Below are 16,275 nucleotides of genomic sequence, written 5' to 3' on the forward strand. Positions count from 1 at the left end.
AGCAATCATGGATTTCAAAATTCAAAATATACTAACCAGTCTTGAAGAACCATGAAAAAAAGGCATTTAAAAGGCGTTGGCTTGTTCAAATATAAATATATACCGGTACTTTTAATTTCCTTTTAAATTTGGACAAGTCCTTATATAGTGAGCTGCTTTAGATCTCCTACATCATTCCCCCGACTGAACGCGTTGAGGAGGGTGTACTAAACAGCGCTACTGTGGGTGACAGTGTAGCGTGTTTCGAGGAGGGACTCAATGTTCAAAATGTCGGTGTCCCCCCTCGTGGGGGCTCTGTGCTGTGTTCTCCTTGTGTCCTGGGCTTCAGCAGGAGCAGATGAAGATAAAGAAGCTAGGTCACCCGAAAATGAGGACAAATTCAAGGATTATTTCGAATTTTATATTAAAGAATCCAATCATTCAGGTAATTCATTAAATGAAACTAACACAAAAATTCAAATTCTCAATAAAAGAAGTTAATGTTAACTTTTTGGAGGATTCTGAAAAAGGGAATTAAACTTGTGTAATCTTTGTGACTATTTTGCAATTAAACTTTATACATACTTCATTATTTGCTATATATTAGTGCCCTCATATTAACAAGGGCATTATTTGCTTATATTCTTTTGCATTGAGTATATATTGATTATCCATTGTTGATGGTATATCTAATGTTAGAACTTTGTATTGATCATGACTATAGATCTATATGACTTAATTGCCGTATGGTCTCTGATTTCCTGATTTCAGTGTTATTCTTAAATTAAGTAAAATATATTTACAAAATGAATTGGTATATTCTAATTGACTGCATTTTTTTTTTGTAAATTTCTTTATATACAAAACAGAAGATGCAAATTTGGTATACATGTGTGCAGGAAATGTATGGGATGTGAAATACATGGCGTGGTTTCCGTGAAATTAGCTGCTTGAAGTTTTAAATTAAAATGTATTTTATGCACCTCAGTATTTAATTAATCTAGCAAAAACAGATGATTGCTTGTATTTTGTGTTTTCTCCCCTCCTGCAATATTGTGAAAAGTTACACAGTATAACTGCTGAACCAAAGCAACAGGACCCTACAATGCAAATCTTATAATATCTGAGCGTATGCAACAGGACAAACTTTAAAACCGGCTCTTACTATGAGGCTTTGATGCTCATCTTATTTTTAAAAAAGAAATAAAAAATCAGGAATGATTATTTTTTTCAACCTCTGCACCAAAATCATGAGTTTATTTTCTTTCTTTCCTTTTTGTGAATTATTTACATTTCAAACCAAACGGCGGACTCTATTGAAAATTTTATTGACATTAAAGAATTGTGTCCTTGGGGCAAAAGGTAAATGCTAAATTGATTATAAAGGATAACGGATGACTGAATTCACTAGAATCCTGGGAAAGTTGTTTGATACATTCTAATGCATTTTTATGGTCGAATGAGTGTCAATTTGTTTGAGATCAAACTGAGAACGAAATTTGCACGTGGTAGAAAATTTTTCCTGTATCATTATTTCATTTATCGCGCTCACTTATCAAGCTGGACACTGTCAGACTGAGCTTTATAACACAGACATCATGATCTATTTTTAAACTTTCCTTTGAAAATTTATCTGCATCTTTCAGAATTGAAATGTTTGAACTAATTACATTGCATAATGAATAGTTATTGATCACTTATAATCTCCTGACTTAGTTAAATTTATACACGTTTTCTGAATTATACAAAATGGTTGACCATCATGACAAACTATATACATGTAATTTTATTTCGTGCACGTCTGTAATTCTCGAAGATGGGAAGGGGGACATTTGATAAGAATGGTTATATAGTCATTTTCGGCAGTATAATTCATTTAATAAGGAAAAGGGGAGGGTGAAGAGTGTCGACACTCGCATGAACCAACTCCTCTCTTTCACATTGACCTATTCCTGCAACTTACTTAGGGGTCCCAAAGTCAATTTACAACATATAGGAAATAGTGCTAAAAATCTTTGGGGGCCCACACCTCTCCACTCCCCTTGGATCCCCTCCCTGTTGGATCCGCCAATGATTTTTCTTTTCTTCCTAGCTTAGAGTTGAAGACATGGTGATTTTTGTTCTAATCAATGCAAGCTTAAAAAAAAGAAGATAAAATGTAATTTGTGGGTACTTTTCCCCATTTAAGTCTTTAGGAAGATAGTGAGAATTTCAAAGTAATTTGAAATCTAGGTAATTTACTGAACCAAATACTTTGTCAATGGCATTTATTTCAAACTGTAACGAAAAGAAAAGCAAAATTGTGGGCGTTAGTTCTGATCGACCACAACTGATAAAGTTTAAGAATTTCACATTGGACGAGAAGTACCCCAAGATTTTGAATAAAACATGTCTTAAGTAACACACCCATTTAATTATTACTCTTGTTGGTACTATTTAGGCTTCATTAAGCATTTAAAATCCATATTTAGTACTTTCGATACCCCCCCCCCCCAAAAAATGCAGAGAGAGAGAGAGAGAGGTTGTCAATTTTTAACCTGGAGAAGCTTACAGGTGTATATCAGGATTTCTATTTACAATATTTAATCGTAAGCTTTAAGAATAATTTTAATTGAGTTCAGAAACCTTCGTTTTAAAATGCACAGAGGTCCTATATAGAACCTTTAAAAACATAACCAAATTTAAATTTGACAAGGTCTTGAATTAATCTTCAAGATACACATTCGACTTCAATGACACTAGGTCCAAAACATATTGACTTTCCTCGAGGGTGCGAATTCGGTCCAGCATTACCCTCTTGGAAGCAAATATATTCATTAGGACACTGTTTGTTTAGATATTTATTTGAAGTGAAACTCGTGAAAGAAGTATGAAGTTCAAGTCCAAATATGTATAGTGGGTCAAAAAGGATAACTGTCGTTGCATAAGTCATAATCTGCATTGGCGAAAACGTGATCTAATATTCAACTTCTTTGAAATAGCAATTAATTAAAAAAAAAAGTAATTATAACATAGCAGACTTCGTTGTATAATTAATTTCAGATCCACGTTTCCCCATATGACATTCTTTAATGTGTCTTCTCTCGGTCGATTCACAGTGTTGGAATTGCATGGACATCGTCCCTATTAAAAAGAGAAATTCTCTCTCTCTCTCTCTCTCTCTCTATGAGAAAGTGTAACTTTCCTTACATATTTATTCTATTTCATCAACTACTGGAACTAAACTATCTCAATGTAACTTATGGTCGTGGGAACCGGGGGGCACGGGGGGGGGGGTGCTCCCCAATAATTTTGCCGATATATTGAGTACTATAGAAAATATAGATACTATATGCTTGTGCCCCCTCAGTAAAAAAACGTCTGGTGACCTTTGTTTGTTTTTGTATTTGTTGTTCTTTATTTTTTTTTTTTTTTTTTTTTTTGCTTGTCAAGGAATTTTTGGTAGTTGATAGTGCCCCCTCAACTGTGCCCCCCCCCCCCCCCAACTGAAATTTCTTCCTACGGGCCTGTTACTAATGCCTTTTATTCTGTTGTCATGAAAATTTGTATGAACTGTTTTATGTACTTAATGCTTTCATTACAATCATTATAGGTAATATTATAAATTCTATTCAATTCTTGATTTTTTTTTTCAGGGGAGGGGTGCAATATGGAACTTGCCAAGATGTGTCTTTTAGGTTTGTCCAATGGTACACTGACAGCTATGATTTCTAGTGACCCAGAGGAGAAAAAACGAGCTTGCGAGTAAGGCTCAAATAACATTAATCCTACGGATATCTTATTTGTCAATTCTTTTTATGATACAGATATCAAAAAGCATTTTTTGTTGAAAAAAAAAATTCAAGGGTTAAATATACAGGTTTAATGAACATATATCTATCTAACCACGTTATAAATAAAATATAAATAAATACAATTTCTTACAAATAAAGATAATAATTCACATGCCATAATAATGAAACTTTGTTCATAATTTTACTGACTGAAACTGAATCAGGTTTTTAAGTCTAATAAGAGGCATAAAATAACTATTATGTCTCTGGTCTCATCCAAATTTAAAAACAAACAAACATCGATCCCAATATTTCTTTTTCAATTTTTCAGAATGGTGTGGAGAACCAAGATGTGCATTGAAGGAGTCATGATTTCCTGTCCTGAGCGTCATGGGATGGATAAAATCTTAGATCCGTACGTCCCTCTTCTGACTTCCATTGCAGAAACAGTTTGCAATGAAGGAATGGAAGATGACACGGATGAAGATGGTAAATCCTCTATATATTATTTTGCTGTTTGTCATCTCATATTAACATTAGCTTGTGTGTTAAGCTCGTTACATTGCTTTTAAGATCGGAATTGCAAGTTAACATAAAGTTTTAAAGAATTTAAATCAAAGGCAAAAATGTCCCTTTGATTCGAAACATTTCAGTACGAAGTAATAAACAGTATAGGCTCACAAGTCACGTGACGGGGTATGAAAGGTGCCCGGGAGTTTTTTCATCAGAACGATCAGGCTCATCAGTTAGCGGTCGTCGTGGTAATGCTTTCAAAGACATGATATATATGTTAATTTAATTTAAAATGTGCTGAGATTTTTTTTTTGTGAAATAATTTTGTAGAAGCAAATTGTAAACACGTTGTAAAACAGACATTTTTATCTATTTTCGAAAACGTACGGGTCAAGGCTCTTCCTGGTACCGTGTGCAAAAATCATCAAATTTTACTCCACTCCAAACTCTTCATATAAGAGTTCGTCAGGTCACATGTACTATTCTGTTTGATAAGATTGATGTTATCGTTAGAGATCATTACTTTATCATCATATCATGTTTATGAATGTAAACAATGTAAACACTGACTGATAAATGAGAAATTCTTGGAATGGTTATCTATCTATCTCTCTATCTATCTATCTATCTTTCTTTCTTTGAAATGTCCTGCTGTTTTTGTGAAATCGCTAAATATTTCCAATAATCGCTAACGCGCTTCATGAAATATGCTGGCGTGAAGCGACGTAGTTCATGTCCTCGTGAATCTTCAAAAATTAAATTTATTTCTTGAGTAAATACATAAAATAATTAGTAAAGCTAGTATAGGTCACACATATTTCAACTTAATGAATCTATAATCAGGTCTAGGCGGCCTCTGTTTTTGGAGGATAGATTTTATCCTCTGAAAACAGAGGATAGCAGTCTTGCCACCTACTGGAATTTTCAAAACTAAGGGCAGTTAACTCTTAGGCAAACAAATAACAGCAACTCTTGCATTTATGAACCGTATGCCGATTTCGAAATCAGAACAAATAAAAGGTACAATTTCCTATGATGATGGATAATTCCAGATATTAAATCAATTTATCTATATTTTTGTAATTGCCGTCAATCAGTTATTTGGTATACAGCTTGGAAAACAAATATTGCTTTTACCTGCCTGCGACTGGGGTTATAAATTATAACCACGCTGATTTTCCAGTACCATAATTATGTGATAAGCAGTTAAGAAATTTGGATGAACAATTTTTATTGAAAAATTAAGTTTAATCATGTATTATTTCTTTCATTTAATAATTCTTTAGCACATCACTTTTAATATTTTATTTGTTTTTGTATACACATGGCTGTATGAATATATGTTAATTTCTTAGTAAACATGTCAAATTATTTATTTTATTTACTTATGCTATTCAAATTATTTTTTTATTTTTATAATTATTCATTCAATCCATTTATACTTTTATTTGCTTAAATTATAAGGCAGAGTATATTTTGCGTTTTAAATACGCTTAAAATGCGTTTCATTTTGTGTTTCCTTTTTTTGAATTAAAAGAAAATATAAAAGAAATATTAAAGTCCTCTTTTATTTGTATAAATAGAGAAAAATCATAAAAAATAAAACAAAATAACAAGAAATATTCAGTAATAATGGAGCGCAAAAAGTGCTAACTTTGAAAATAAATTGCAAAATATCTAGACATAGAATCTCAAATCGCCACATACAATCGATAGTTCAATGTTTGAACTTTTATTTGCATGTACTCTGGTGTTGATTAAAGGTAGGCACGAGGTGTTTGAAAATTACCTGTGTTATCCTCTGAAATCGGAGGATAAACTATCCCACAATGCAACGGGGTTTCCATATATGGTAAAAATTTTGACCGCCATATTGAATTTAGCTATCCTCCAAAAACGGAGGCCCGCAGACCTGATAATTACATGGAAATTTAAATTTAAAAAATGCAAATTGTATTTAAAGCACAGCACTTTCGATGATCACTTTAACTTTTAATTTGAATTAGGGTATGTCATTGCAATATTGAAATTTGTTCATGACCTCCATGCAGTATGCATTTATCACACGACTGTCGGAACAAGTGACCAAACTAAATTCAATACAGAGTGGGGTATACTATGTTATTTTAATAAATATGTCATTTGATAATATAATAGATTTACAAAAATAATTTAGGTTAAAAATGTATCTATTTTTTCCACTTCTATATTCCAGGGCTCGACATTAACTTTTTTCCTACTTGTCCATTCGGACAAGTGACCAAGACATTTACTTGTCCGAACTTCAACTTCACTTGTCCGAAAATTTTTCAATAAAGATCTAATACTGTCAACTTGAAAACTAAAATAAAGTCCATTACACATAACATGTGCTTGATTTATTTGTGATGTTATTAATAAACAACAAACACATAAAACGAAATTTTATCAGACAACAACATATATGTCCACAAGTGAACCTGTCAACATCAAACAAAATCCAAACTTTGTTAAGTTCGTAAGTTCCATGCCTTTTCAGTAGTATGCAATTAGTGAACTTCGATCCCAATCGAATGTGAATCGAAGTCTGGTTTTTATGTACAGCTTCCGTCTTGAAACTACCGATTATCTTTCAACAGTCGTTTTTTATTATTTAGAGACTCCTTTACATTAAAATGCACTTGTCCAATCGGACAAGTGCCCAGCAATATTCACTTGTCCGTAATTTTTTCTCACTGGTACCGGACATGCGTTAATGTCGAGCCCTGTATTCCACTGGTTTCTTTATAGTACTTGATTGTTATAATAGCTGTGGTTTCCTCCATGTCAGTATATGAAATTTGAAATTTTATCTCACTTTTGAATTCAGTGTTGTGTAATTATAAGCCAATTTAAAAGAAGAGGTAAATGCATTCTATCCTCTTGCACATATTTTTGGGGGCATAAGTTATTTAAACATGGTCTGTAGAAAGTGCTTTGGATCTAAAAATTAAAATGCCAATTTTCAATGGATAATAATTTTATGAGATATGATTATGTATAAGTATAAAGTACTTTTGACAGTTTGTTACTTGACATTAGGATAATGTATGTAAATTCTTATTCAACATAGTTGTTATATTTCTAAATATATGATTGATTTACATTGAAAATTTTTTTATACCTGGTAATGTAATTTGGAAAAAAAAATTACAAAAGAATCAATTGAAGACAGATTCTGACATTTTGCAAAGGAATGTATTATTGGATTTTGATTTTCGGATGGTCAGGTTTGTGACTACATAGGTCAGATGGTACATTTATAAGTGAAAAAGTCGGAGGTATTAAAACTGGATGGGTGTTTTTTTTCTCTCTGTCATTTGATGTATTTAAATTTGAGATGTGCTGCTAATTTAAGACTAACATTAAAAGAAACATATTGATGTTTTATAAAAGCATCAACTGAAGGAGATAGCTATTCAATCTTCCCAGGTATTAGCTTTTACTGGGGTTAATATCAAGGTTCCTCTCAAGGTAATGCTGAGAGTGCATCCCATAAATTGCCATAATTTTTGTCTGTGTCATAGGCCAGATTGTATTACCATGAATACAGTCCTATACACAGTACAATGCAGAGTAAATGTCTGATTTGACCCTTTTATACAGAAGTGGCCCAATTATAGCAGCACACAATAAGTAGTGACAACCATCAGTCACGATTTTATTGAAATTTTTTTTGTAACATTTTCACAAGTTTTGACCGAGGTTGTTTAATTTTAAAGTACAGAACAAGTCAGTATCCTAGATGTACGTTGAACTTAATTTCCCATGTATATGAGGTAAAATGTTCACATATGCACAGAAAAAAGTGTGTTGAAGTACATGTATTGATTTTTAGAGGAAAAATATAATCAAAATACCTAAGGCTTAATGTAAATAATATTGCTAAGATATTACCAGGTATATATTTAGAATTTATAAATTAGGTCAGGATATAAAGGCAGTTCTGGCAGTGTGGGACAGGTCTATGTACAATTTTATTTGCCATGTAAATTCAAAAGTAGTACAGCTTCTTGAATGTGAAATCAGAAGTTAAATTGTCCTGGGTTGCCAAGTTTGAATTTGTTATCAATTAAATGAGGGGGTTTTCCTGAATTATGAGGAATCACTGGGATTGTCTCTTTATATAAGGAGATCCAGAATTTTGTGATAGCTAGAAGAGAATATGAGACAGGGGTCAGACTCCAAATTTAAAAGCATTGATTCCCCCACACCCCACCTTGCAAAATTCATTATTGGTATAATTCATCATACTCATAAATAGTTGAACATTATTAAATGTTTCTCAAGAAATAGAACAGAAAAAGTTGTAATTAGCTCTTATTTTGGGGTTTAGATAACATTAATTCAAGATGTAAAAATCTTGTATCTAATTAATTTTCTCAGCCACATTTTCTCAACTGTACAGACAATTATTGTTTTTCTTTTAGTTGAGAAATTGATTGAAGTTTACATATATTTTAAAAATTTTCTTTGGTAGCTTGAAATTACACTTATTTATAAGTGTAAGGGCACCTTAATGTATTTGTACTTGTATTTGTGTGTACATACTAATGTATTGGTATAATTACAAACAAGATTTTGAAGGTGCTTGTTAATAATTAGTACATATTCATAAGATATAAAATATTTATACACTAAAATATATGGATCTGTCACTTCCAATAAAAGCTTTTCCTCTGGAATGTTCTGCATAAGTGAAAATCTAAAGTACTACTTAATGTTCTGGATTTTGACCATGTAAATCATCTAAACTTTTCTTTTATGTAAATATTAGTTTTATTCTAGTAAGCGAAGTTTTTTCATTCAGACATTTAAATACCTTTCAGACTGCTTTCAAGCCTTTCAAAACAGTTGAATGCAGCAGCAATGTAGAAAAATACAGCATTTATATAAAGCTTTTCCAAAGTTGATTTGATGTTTGCTCTGAAGTTTCATATCAAGACACTACATATAATGAGTAGTTTGTAATTTGTAAAATGTATTTCAAATGTTATAAATATGAACATGTTTAGCACTTTGATTTGTATTTGCAAGATAGGACCTTGTTCAGAAATGTAATCATGGTAATAATAAAATATAAACAATGATACAACTTTATGTTGAAATGTTCCATCTTTTAATTGAGGATTATTGCTAAGAGTAAGAAAAAGGCTGAAAGAGAGAGAGAGAGAGAGAGTGAAGAAAAAAGGGTAACAAAATTTTTGCTTTAACACTAATAGTTTGAAGATTAACAAATGAAAAAAAAAAACTTTTATAGAACCCAATGAAGGCAATGGACAGGGCGAAGAGAGAGATACACAAGATTCCTGGTCAATGTCTATGGAGGAGAAAAAGGGTTGTGATCTCAACTTGGTGGGAATGTGCATCTCTGGTTTCTTTTATACAGCTGTTGGTGCTTCACGTAAAACATCACCATTTTCATTCACTGATGGACTGTGCTGGTAAGAATTAATGGTTTTAAATGAAAACTGTAATGTTTGATATACAGCTGAATTTTGGTATCTCGAACACCCATATCTGGAATACCATGGAAATATCAAAGTGATTTGAAAGTCCCAAGCTCTTTCTTTAAGGATTTTACCCTCTATATCTCAAATCCTCAGATATCTTAAAATTTTCATAAGTCTCATTGTTTTCGCGATAGCAAGGTTTGAATGTACTTATTTGTATGCATGAATAGCAATCTCATACTTCATTATGTTTGTAATTTTTAGAAATTGAAAATTTAGATATTTTATACAGTGTACATATATTTTTTAAATTTTCTTTTTTTTTTTTTTTTTTGCTTTCTCTATAATAAATCTCATCAAAAATGATGTTGATGAATCTTTTATTTGTTAGGCAAACAGGGACAAGTTTATCTTGTCTTGCGTCCACAATGCCAAAGTGTCGTCATAAGAAGATAAGAAACTTTGTTAGCATGATGGCAGCTGAGCTTCAAATCACTCAAGAGGCAGCATGTAAGAAATCTAAAGGCTGTAACTTTGAGAGAGCAATGGAAAATATGATGGCATTCCAGAATGCTGTGGATTCTCCTCTTGTCCAGATGCAGGGATCCCCTTTGTCTTGCAGGTTAGTGCTCCAAGACAGCTACATGTAGAGGCAGCATTGTAAGGTTCACTCTAAATTCATTTTATTTATTATGTGTATTTTCAATCTGCATGTTGAAGGATTACTTGTATAATGGTTTATAACTTCTTACAAAAAAAGAAGTGCAACAAATTGTTACACATACTATGTACAGATGAATTGAAAGTAATTATTGGCTTCATATACCCATTTGTTTCCCCCTCAATTTTTTTTTTTAAGATGAAAAACTTGAAATTTCTTTCAGTATTATGGATGTGACATTAACAATGACCATGGCTGACCTAAAGGACTGTCCACAAGAGGTGTACTCAATGGTCAGTGGAGGAATTCATGTAATGTACAAGGCCAGAGAAGCTGTCTGTATTAAGGGGAAGTATCCTTATATTGCCATGCCTCCCGTCCCAATGCTGGATGAGGTGACTGCACTTGGAGCTATCGTTAACAGTCCATTTGCAACAAAAGAAAATGTTTGTCCGTAAGTACAGAATCATTGAGTCCGGATTTCATTAGAAGAAAGAATTGTAGATCAAGATCTGTAAATTCACAATAAAGCATGCAGAATGGGAAATATTTGTAGCCCATGAGCCTTTATAGAATACTTTTCTCATGTTCTATTATTCCATAATGAATTTGAACCAAGTAAAATATGATATGTTATTAGAAATGTTTATTTTGTATCATGATTTTAGGTTATACAGAAGTGTCACTAGTTTTTGTGTAATATACTTAATGCCAGTGTTGTAACATGCATGCATATATTCTTTCCTTATTTTTCCTGCACTTTTTGCCCATGCATTCTTGTATATATTTAATAAATGCCTAATTGTACAATGGGCAGTGGAAATAAACTGCAAATAAACATATCTTATCTCTTATCATTAGGTTATTTGAGATAGCCATGAAGAAGCTGATGACGATGAAGTCAGACGACGTCAAGCCAGACTCTGTAATGAATTTGATGGACACTAGCATGAGAATGATGGGAGAATTATGTGCCGATGAGAAAATGTGGGCAGATCTGATGAACCGCACTCTAATGAATGATCCCAATCGACCATGCATGTTTACAGAATCGACCATGTGTGACATAGATCGTGCTAGAGTGTGCGTTGCCCAGTCTCAGCTGGATATGCTGCTCGGTGATGTGGAAATGTTTGGATGGGAGCCTGTATGCAGGTATGTTAAACATTGTTGATCAATAAACAAAAACATCTTAATTAATATGAAATAGTTTTTCAAAAGAAGAGAATAATGCTTGCTTAAATACATCTGTGTCTAATCATTCCTGTTCAAAAAGGATAAATTTGAATCGGACAAGAGGAGGGTCTAATCTTTGACACCAATAGACAAGCTGAAGAAAAAAAAATCAATTTATCAACTTGACTTTATAATAACTATTAAGTAGCATATTTTTAACAAGTACCCAAGTAAAAAAAAATTAGTCGATAGTTGGTAGAACCAAGCAAGTCTAGTACTTGAATATTCATTGACATCCGTACTTAAATAGTATTTAATTTACTGCCAGAACATCTACAAAATTTGTGCATGTGGATCTTAGATAAAAAAAAACAATGTGTTGAATTTCCCAGGCATATCATTTGGAATTCTAAAACACTATTGCTGAGATATCAATTGCCTTAATAACATGGCTTTGATTTTGTTATTGAATGAAGTTCAATCTTTTATTTATACAGTGGCATTGAGAAGATGACAAGATGTGTACAGTATATGACAAATGGATGCAAAAATTCCTCAGAAGTGACCATAGAAAGAATCAGTCCAAAAGTGAGGGAGATTTTCTCTGCCGCTGCTGATCACTGCCCAGTCAAAACCTTATTGGAGATGCGAGGGGCATGTTACCCCAGGAAATGTAACATTCACCATGCCCTCAGCTGCTTCAGCGTTCCAACTGAACGTGATATTGCTTCTGGCCAGACTTGCAGGTTTGTATGTCAGCTAAAATGGTAGTGGTGGGGAGGGGTTGGGGGAAGAGGATATCGGTCATCATTTATATTAAAGATATACTTTAGACTGTATATGCATGGTTATGTCAAATTCAGAAATCAGTACAAGTAAAAAGTTTTTGCAGACTTGACTGTTTAATATTAAGTCATAGTATTTTGTGCATTTAGAGCAATTCTTTAGAATGCTATATGTGACTGTATACATTTTTGTGTGAAAGTGAGAGCTAAATATTAGGGTATTGATAGGGACGGTATATATGTTCAGATGACTGGTTGTCAGTTCTGGATTTTATTTGACTTTTAAATTTATATTAAATCCATTTCAGTTTCATCAACAAAACACTTAGCTGCATAACAGGGAACATTAATGGATGTGGAATGTTGGAATCTGCCCAGCCTGTGGCTTACGCACTAAAGAGATACCTAGACTGGCTCAAACCTTACTGCATGGACATTGTGGCTGACCAGATGCTAAAAAGTCTGCCAGAATGCAGTGTCAAGTACCTGGATGGGTTCAATTTTGTCCTGACCCACTCCACGAATTTTATACAAGACTTCTGTGGCTTCCACATGCACATGGCTGATCAGTGTGATGATATGGAAGATTTACCAGCCTTCCCTACATACAGCAAAGCCAAGCTCTATTCTCGGGCTGCTATGATTTCATGGATGTGTCAGAAAAGTAAGTGCATCAGAGTTTTAAAATGTTGTCTTTTTGTAAAACGGTCCTTTTAAAATGAGGTTTATGGCAAGTAACTTTGAACTAGAATCTTGAACTCTCCCATTTCATTAAACTCTGCCCTATATGAGTACTAATATTTAGAAATGATAATTTAAAGAAACAAATTTAAAAATAACAGTTAGAATATTTTAGATGTAATAAATTGTTTCTTGTAGAGGGTTTTGGTAAGGTGATGAATGAGACGATGATAAAGATGAGAGTAGAGGAGCTATCCATGGAATCCAGAAATGTGTCAGGTACAACATTTCTTCCATAGGAAGGTTTTAAAAGATCTATATGCTTACAATACCAGGAAATCTAATGTAAATGTGCTCAATATTTCAGAAATGGAGATGATGAATTATGAAATGGCCGGGTCTTGTTTGACCACTTACATGCTTCGGCTTTTAGAGTTTTTCACTTTACCCATTCCTCAAAGGAAAACCCTATGCAGGTACAATTCAGTTCTAACTTGTAAATGATATGTACAAGTATATACTGTAGTTAATATACATCGTCATGTAAATTTGAATCAATAGACAGTGTTTCCATTAATGCAAATCTCTGTATAATTTATGCATAAAAAATACTTTTTAACCTCTAAAACACCACCCAGAGGGTTATCATGAAGCAGTTAAAAAAAAAACAAAACATATTTTAAAAGTTAGGTTCAGTGTTGTTGCCCAGATGGAATCATTCTATAAAGCTACATTTGAAGTTTATAGAAATAAATAATTGCTTTAATCATGTTAATCTGTTAATTTCCTATTGGCAGCAATTGGAATTAAGGACAGAGACCAACATATCAACATTGACCGTCTATTAAAATTTTCGAACGATCTATCCAATTGTAAACAAATGTTAGCATATTTACTTCTGTTTGGCGTAGTCAAAAAGGCTGCAGATCATAATAATAAGATCAGGGATGCTCAAATCATAAGTGAACGTTTTTGCAAATCATTGAAACAACTTTCAGAGGTCGCCTCTTGAGTGACGTATTCAACGACAAACCCAAATGGTGGAATCGGTAAAATGTGTAAATAAAAGAACAACAAACACAACTATTTTTTTAATTTTTTTTCTTCAAATTTTGATGTAATGAAGCATGGCTAGTATAACTATATTAAAAGCAAAACCAGAATTCATTTTGACCCTCTAAAATTCTTTTTGACTCACAGAATTTATTTCAAAGGGTCATAATGACCTTTGGTTTTCAAAGTTATTGGAAACAATTAGACTTTTCCCTCATTTTTCTAGTGATGTTGAATATACCAAAAAGTGTGTGCATGACCACTTTGCCAATGCAACAGAAGCCAGAAAGCAGACAGCTATGGAGGCAATGAAAGTAGTGATGATGCTACACCAGCAGGTCTGTCCCATGGAGATGATGGAGATGCCAAAGATGGACAATACTACCTGTAATGTCAATGCCAGTGTGTGGTGTCTGGGTATGATGGGGAAATATTTGTCCTCAGCTTCTGCCTTCCATACAGAAACTCACTGTGGGTAAGTATAGAAATATATAGCAAGTCATCATAGTATGTATACCAGGGGAAAATGAACAGTAACATTTTCAAAAAGGGCTTAAATTTCTATCTTTTGATAATGTTAATTTTTAGTAATATTGTTTAAGTAACATTATTTTACTAGACTAAGTAAGTTTTGTTCATTGTGTCATTTTTTTCTCCTAAAAATTTTATGGTTTTAATATACTTGTAATTTTGTTACTATGATTTAGAAGTATTAACCAGTTATTTTGAATACCCCATTCTTCCATCAGATGTAACCCCCCCCCCCTCAAAAAAAATAAAATAAAATAAGTTGTACATAAATACAGTTTACTAAATGTAAATGAACATTTCAGTGCTGTAAGTATGGCTATGCATTGTGTATACAACAACACTATGAACTGCACACCATCTGAGAAGGCACTTGTAAAAGAAGCCATGGATCCCATTCTTAGCCTAGCAGGATCAGCATGTGAAGTAAAAACCGAGGAGGGATGTAATGTAACCAGGGCTTTGATTGGACGATTTCTGCCAGAGACATGTGATCAGACAGCTATACAAAATTGCTGGGACTGGTACAACAATGCAAAGGATTACTACATTTTAACCAATAACACAAAGGCTCTCTGCAGGTACACCAAAGAATATCAAAAAGTATAATAGAGAATATTAAAATTTGGGCTTGAGAAATGATGTGTAGTTTGAAACAAATTTAATAAGCAATATTCTAGATTTATAAAAAAGAATGCATCCTCCTTTCATTTAGTATGGGACAACAGGCAGTGATGTGTGCCCAAGCCAGTTCTAGAAGTTGTGATGCAGGAACCACAAATACACTAGTAACAACTCCAATGGAGGCCCTTAAAAATGACCTACAAATGATGTGCAGGGCCATGTTTTCTGAAATGGAGACAAGAGATAGGGACAACAGTACAAAGATGTGTGAGATAAAACCAGCAATGGTGCCCTGTGTTGGGGATGTAGAAATGTGCTTTAACAGTTTAAATCCAGCCGAAATTTGTGGGTATGTATCCATTTTCATATGTTTCAGTTCTTTGCATTAGATGTATTAACTTGCACTCTTGCACGTAAATGAGATTCTTGATTTACTGTGTTTACTAAGAGGTGAGGTCTCATTTGATTTCAGTGTACATCATATTTTGGGATCTAATTGTACATGTACAACCTTGTATACAAAGTTTATATATGGCACATTTCATTGTTGAAGGTACTTGATATTGAGTATTCTTCCCAAACAATTTATAATAAGAAATGGTGCAGTTTTACTCACATTCATTGTAGAAACCAGACCTCCATTAAGGCCTGCATTAGTCTGATGATGAAGGGTTGTGACAAATACATGGTGTATTCCTATTCCTCCTCAATCAAAATGAATCAAGACAGCCTGGAGGAAGCCATTAAAGGATCCTGTAAACTTGTCCCAGACACCCTTCCCACAATGCCGAGCAACTTCTCCCAGGATATGAAATGTATAGCAGGCAATGATGTGTTTGCAAATTATCTGTTCAACGATTCAGCTACTGAGGGAAATCTTTGTGAGATTTTCACAAATATGTCCAAGTGTATGGTAGCCAATGCCTCGGCTGTTTCCGTACCTTGGAGAGAAGCCTTAGAGTCTATCAGTCACACAGTCAGAAAACAAGTGTATTTCAGGTGTACTGTTGTAGGTAAGAAAGATTCAGGTA

At 33.3% G+C, this 16,275-nt stretch overlaps 1 protein-coding gene across 1 annotated transcript in view; it reads left to right on the top strand.

Moving 5' to 3' along the window:
* Nucleotides 1-244: 244 nt before the first annotated feature.
* Nucleotides 245-16,275, top strand: part of LOC133203073 (uncharacterized) — a 78,377-nt gene continuing 62,346 nt past the window's right edge. The window contains exons 1-15 of the mRNA XM_061338939.1: nucleotides 245-424; nucleotides 3,615-3,723; nucleotides 4,084-4,241; nucleotides 9,544-9,727; nucleotides 10,128-10,358; nucleotides 10,621-10,851; nucleotides 11,259-11,552; nucleotides 12,071-12,319; nucleotides 12,667-13,022; nucleotides 13,238-13,318; nucleotides 13,407-13,515; nucleotides 14,319-14,567; nucleotides 14,926-15,201; nucleotides 15,336-15,593; nucleotides 15,872-16,257. Of these exons, the coding sequence (XP_061194923.1) occupies nucleotides 259-424; nucleotides 3,615-3,723; nucleotides 4,084-4,241; nucleotides 9,544-9,727; nucleotides 10,128-10,358; nucleotides 10,621-10,851; nucleotides 11,259-11,552; nucleotides 12,071-12,319; nucleotides 12,667-13,022; nucleotides 13,238-13,318; nucleotides 13,407-13,515; nucleotides 14,319-14,567; nucleotides 14,926-15,201; nucleotides 15,336-15,593; nucleotides 15,872-16,257 (3,337 nt within the window). The 5' untranslated portion in view covers nucleotides 245-258. The remainder of the gene's footprint in view (nucleotides 425-3,614; nucleotides 3,724-4,083; nucleotides 4,242-9,543; nucleotides 9,728-10,127; nucleotides 10,359-10,620; nucleotides 10,852-11,258; nucleotides 11,553-12,070; nucleotides 12,320-12,666; nucleotides 13,023-13,237; nucleotides 13,319-13,406; nucleotides 13,516-14,318; nucleotides 14,568-14,925; nucleotides 15,202-15,335; nucleotides 15,594-15,871; nucleotides 16,258-16,275) is intronic.

The sequence above is a fragment of the Saccostrea echinata genome, unplaced genomic scaffold (assembly GCF_033153115.1).
Source record: "Saccostrea echinata isolate AGI-Se365-2 ecotype Australia unplaced genomic scaffold, CSIRO_AGI_Sech_v1 ptg000047l, whole genome shotgun sequence".
NCBI lineage: Eukaryota > Metazoa > Mollusca > Bivalvia > Ostreida > Ostreidae > Saccostrea > Saccostrea echinata.